The 4,274-nt window shown below is 43.1% G+C and overlaps 1 protein-coding gene across 1 annotated transcript; it reads right to left on the minus strand.

Annotated features, from left to right (window-relative positions):
- Positions 1–922: 922 nt before the first annotated feature.
- LOC131146221 (subtilisin-like protease SBT1.3) lies at positions 923–4,028 on the minus strand. The gene has a single exon (XM_058095655.1). It carries the CDS (start codon positions 3,474–3,476, stop codon positions 1,161–1,163), a length of 2,316 nt encoding a protein of 771 aa, XP_057951638.1. The 5' UTR covers positions 3,477–4,028; the 3' UTR covers positions 923–1,160.
- Positions 4,029–4,274: the final 246 nt, after the last annotated feature.

Below are 4,274 nucleotides of genomic sequence, written 5' to 3' on the forward strand. Positions count from 1 at the left end.
GATTTTTTTTTTACACACCTTCAATTGAAAAATGATCCTCCTTCAATTGAAAAAATTCCGAAATAATTTTCTGGCACCTGATCTGAATTCGCGTACCTTAATCCAATCTGAACAAACCACTCTGATCTTGAGAACTCTCGCAGAAAAACTATCCAAAAAATTTCTTTCGATCTGATATGATCTATCAGATCTGCACCCAATCGAAACTGTACTCTGATGTCACTTGTTGACACGCAACGATTTTAATCTTTCAGTCAACAAAATAAATAGCACAAAGAACATTTACAGAAAAAATGTAGACGAGAGATTTTACGTGGTTCGGCAAAATTGCTTACGTCCACGGAGCATGCACCTGGAGAAAAATTCACTATAAAACGATGGCAATACAAGATCAGATCAGACTCTCCCCGATCCCAGATCCCTTGTACACCCCTTCACCTGTCAAATCAGTGAAAAAAAAAAATCTTCCTCAAGAGAAAGTCCCCTCTAACTCTCCTCGCACAAAATGACAAGTAATTCACTTTTTCTCATGATTTACAAACATATATATGATATCAACCAACCGTTGGATTTAGAGACAATCCAACAGCTGTGATAAAAACCACAATAAATAAATTTAAAAAAAAAAACACTTTTTAACATTGGGCTTTCTTGATTTTCACTTTTTAATGGTACAATATTATGGCAACAACAAAGCAATAGACGCACTTCATATAATAAATAAGCGTATTTTTTTAACATAGGGCTTTCTTGATTTTCACTTTTGAATGGTACAATATTATGGCAACAACAAAGCCACAGAAGCACTTCATATAATAAATAAGCTGGATTATTCTGGTCTAACACAAAATATTGTTTGTGGGGCTTAATTTTTACTTTTTAAAGGAACAAGATTATGGCAACAAACAAAGCAACAAAAGCATTTCATATAATATAAACTGTTGCATTTATTCCATTCTAACACAAAAAATTAATAGTTTGGTGTTCCAATTCGCTAGAAACTGAGAATGGCTTTCTTGGTTTTCAGTATTGAACGGTTCAAAATTATGGCAACAAACAAAACAAAGCAGGAAAAGCATTGCAAATAATAAAAATAGTGAACGCAGGGCTCTCTACGAAACAGTTAACAGCTGCTTATTACGAAACAAACCAGATTCAAGCTATAATGGTAGCAGCCATGTGATCACAAGTGGGCTTTTCACGATGTGACTTTCGTCTTTCCACACCAAACGCCCAAATTCTGGCGAGGGTTGCCTAGATTTTGTGATGAAAGTGATGTTGAAGGTCAGTTTCTGGTGTTTTCTGGTGAAGATCAGGGTTTCTGGTTGAACTTTTACGGATGCTCCTTTGAATCGTGACACTGAAACGCGGTATTTCGAGAAGGCATGGCCGACATTGGTCACCGTTCTGTGAAGGGTCAGAGCGGAAATTGATGTTTTCGCCGGAAACACGGCTGAGATTGATGGGTAGTTCAGATCCGCTGGGTTGGCTAGATTTCTGCAGGATCTTTTCTTGGAAAACGCTTGCAGCTCCATCGGAGAAAGCCCTTGTGTGCAGAGGAAATCAAAGTAATCCTGTGCGCCGGCGTCGTAGATCAACCCAGGGTTTAGGGCTTTTAATGGGTCTATGTGGCCGGCGCCGTGATCAAATGGGGTTGAAGGTGCGTTTCTTGAGGTATCCAAAATGGGTTTATGGGTGTTGTCATGAACATAAGCGGTGGTCATCAATGCTGATTTAATCGCCGCCGGACTCCAATCCGGGTGCTTAGTTTTGATCAGGGCGGCGATTCCGCTCACATGCGGGCAGGACATGGATGTTCCGGACAGTATGTTGAATTTCACCCGCCGGCGGTCTGTTGGCATGCTGGAAGGACCGGCGAGGCCGCTCCAAGCGGCGAGAATGTTCACTCCCGGCGCAACCATATCTGGTTTCAGAATCTCGAGCGTGATGGGATTGGGTCCTCTGGACGAAAACGCCGCCACCACCGGAGACGGCCGAATCCCCACCTTGGTGCCGAGAAATTTCAGAGTTGCGGTTGCGTATGGACTCGAGGCGTAAAGCTTGATTACTCTCCCGGCTTTTTCTCCGATGGAAACTCCGGGGAGAAGGTGGCAGTCGGCGACCAGCTCTTCCCCGTTTGCTTCGGTGTTCGTCAGAATCATCCCCAGTCCTCCCGCTTTTTTAACCACCTGACCTTTATCAACTCGGGGGCTTACGCCGCGGTCGCATATTACAATCTTCCCGGCGACGGCGTGAGGATCCAAAGATCCCTCTAAACACAGGGAGCTCGGAGTAAGAAAGCTCGAGTTTCCGCCCGCATAAACCACGGGATACTGTTTTCCTGTTGACAAATTCCTTCTTCCTCTGTAAAGTGAAACCCCGTTTAAGATTCTACCATTTCCCAATTTAACAGTCGCCGGGAAATCTCTATCAATGGTGCTGGCTCCCACGGTGGTGATCCACGGAGAGACATTTGCGAGGCTGGTTGGATCCGGCCCTGCATTTCCGGCTGAGCAAGAAATAAACACCCCCATCTCCGTCGCCCCAAAAGCCGCCACGGACAAACTGTCCCTGAAATAAGGCGAAACGCCACCGCCCAACGAGATTGACAGCACACCAACGCCGTCAGCCACCGCTTGGTCCACCGCCGAGAGAATATCGGAGCTGAAGCAGCCGCCGGCCCAGCACACTTTGTAGATGGCGATTCTCGCTTTGGGTGCCATCCCTCGTGCGGTCCCGTAAGCATAACCGAGAAGGTTCGCGCCGCGAACAGGGGACCCGGCGACCGTGGCCGCCGTGTGAGTCCCGTGCCCGTCTTGATCTCTCGGTGATTTGTACTCCTCCTGCTCGTTAATCTGCCCGTTGGCGGACTCGTACCCGCGGTAGAAGATCCTCGCACCCACAATTTTTCTGTTGCAGTGCTGTTTAGTGAAGGCTCGGCCGGTCTCGCAGGCTCCCTTCCAGTGGGCGGGGACGGCCCCCATGCCTGTGTCGTTGAAGCTTTGGCTTTCTGGCCAAATCCCAGTGTCGAGCACGCCCACCACCACATCAGGCTCAGGTTTTTTTTCAGCCCAGACGCTTATGCTGGCTCGGTCGAGCCCCAGGAACGTGGGGCTTCTTGTGGTGTGCAGCTGGTAAACAGTGTCGGGAAAAATTGCCATCACTCCCTGTGTTTCCTGAAGCTTCTCTGCTTCTTCTTCACTGAGCAGAGCAGCTACTCCATGGAAAGCTGTTTGGTAGCTGTAAATAACCCGCCCTTCGTCACTGTCACCCCCTGTTGCAAGTTCAGAGACTGCTGATTTCACTATTGACGAGTACCACTTGAGGTGATCCGAGTAGGGAGCCGGCATTGCAGATTCATCCATTTGGATGATGTAAGTCTTTCTGCTTGATGGGTTCTTTGTAGAGAAGGCAAATGTGAAGATTAGATGGCTTGAGAGAGCCAGAAGCAGCCATTTTACTGAAATTCCAGCCATTTTCGTTGAAACTGCAAGATAGGAGAGTTCTGCGAGGATCTTTGGAATCTGGGAATATGGTGGATCCTTGAAAGTTGAAATATTTGGGAGGAGGTAATAATTATAAAAGAGGTGGTGGTTGATTCATCAATGCCAGTTCCCTTTCGGAGAGCTAGCTGTTGGCGTTGGTGGTGGTGGCGGAGGAGGAGGAAGTCGATGGTTCCTAGGCTAGCCACGCCCTTTGCATTTGGTCTTCCCAAATTTCCTTGTCCTATTTGAAGAGAAAAATCTATGACGCGGATGAAGGTGCAATATGGAAAAGCTCAATCCTGAATTAAAAACTTTGAAGTCCTGTTTGGATAGAAGTTTTTATTTGGAAAAAAGAGAAAGGGAAAGAGAATAAGTAGGTGATTTATTTTTTTAATATTTTTTATATTAAATAATATTAAAAATAAAATTGTATTTTAATATGATAAAGTTTTTTAAAAAGTAAATACTAATTATATGTAAATTTGTTATATAGTTTATTTTTCTTGTTACTTTGTTCAATAATCATATATAAAAATGTAAATTTCTTTATCTTTTTCTTTCATTTTTTTCATATTTTTAAAATTATAATGTATAATGTGATTACACTTATTAATATTTTATATATATATATATATATATATATATATATATATTTATCGAATTCTAATTTTAAAAGATTTCTTTATGTTAATAACTGATATAGTCATACTTCATTATATACAAGCAATGAAGCAAATAAAATTTTGTAAAGGACAATTTTTTTAATATAAGATTTGAAATTTACTAATT

This window comes from Malania oleifera, chromosome 13, assembly GCF_029873635.1.
Source record: "Malania oleifera isolate guangnan ecotype guangnan chromosome 13, ASM2987363v1, whole genome shotgun sequence".
NCBI classification, from domain to species: domain Eukaryota; kingdom Viridiplantae; phylum Streptophyta; class Magnoliopsida; order Santalales; family Ximeniaceae; genus Malania; species Malania oleifera.

Coding starts and splice junctions, on each gene's coding strand:
- LOC131146221 (XM_058095655.1), bottom strand. CDS start 3,476: ATGGCTGGAATTTCAGTAAAATGGCTGCTTCTGGCTCTCTCAAGCCAT.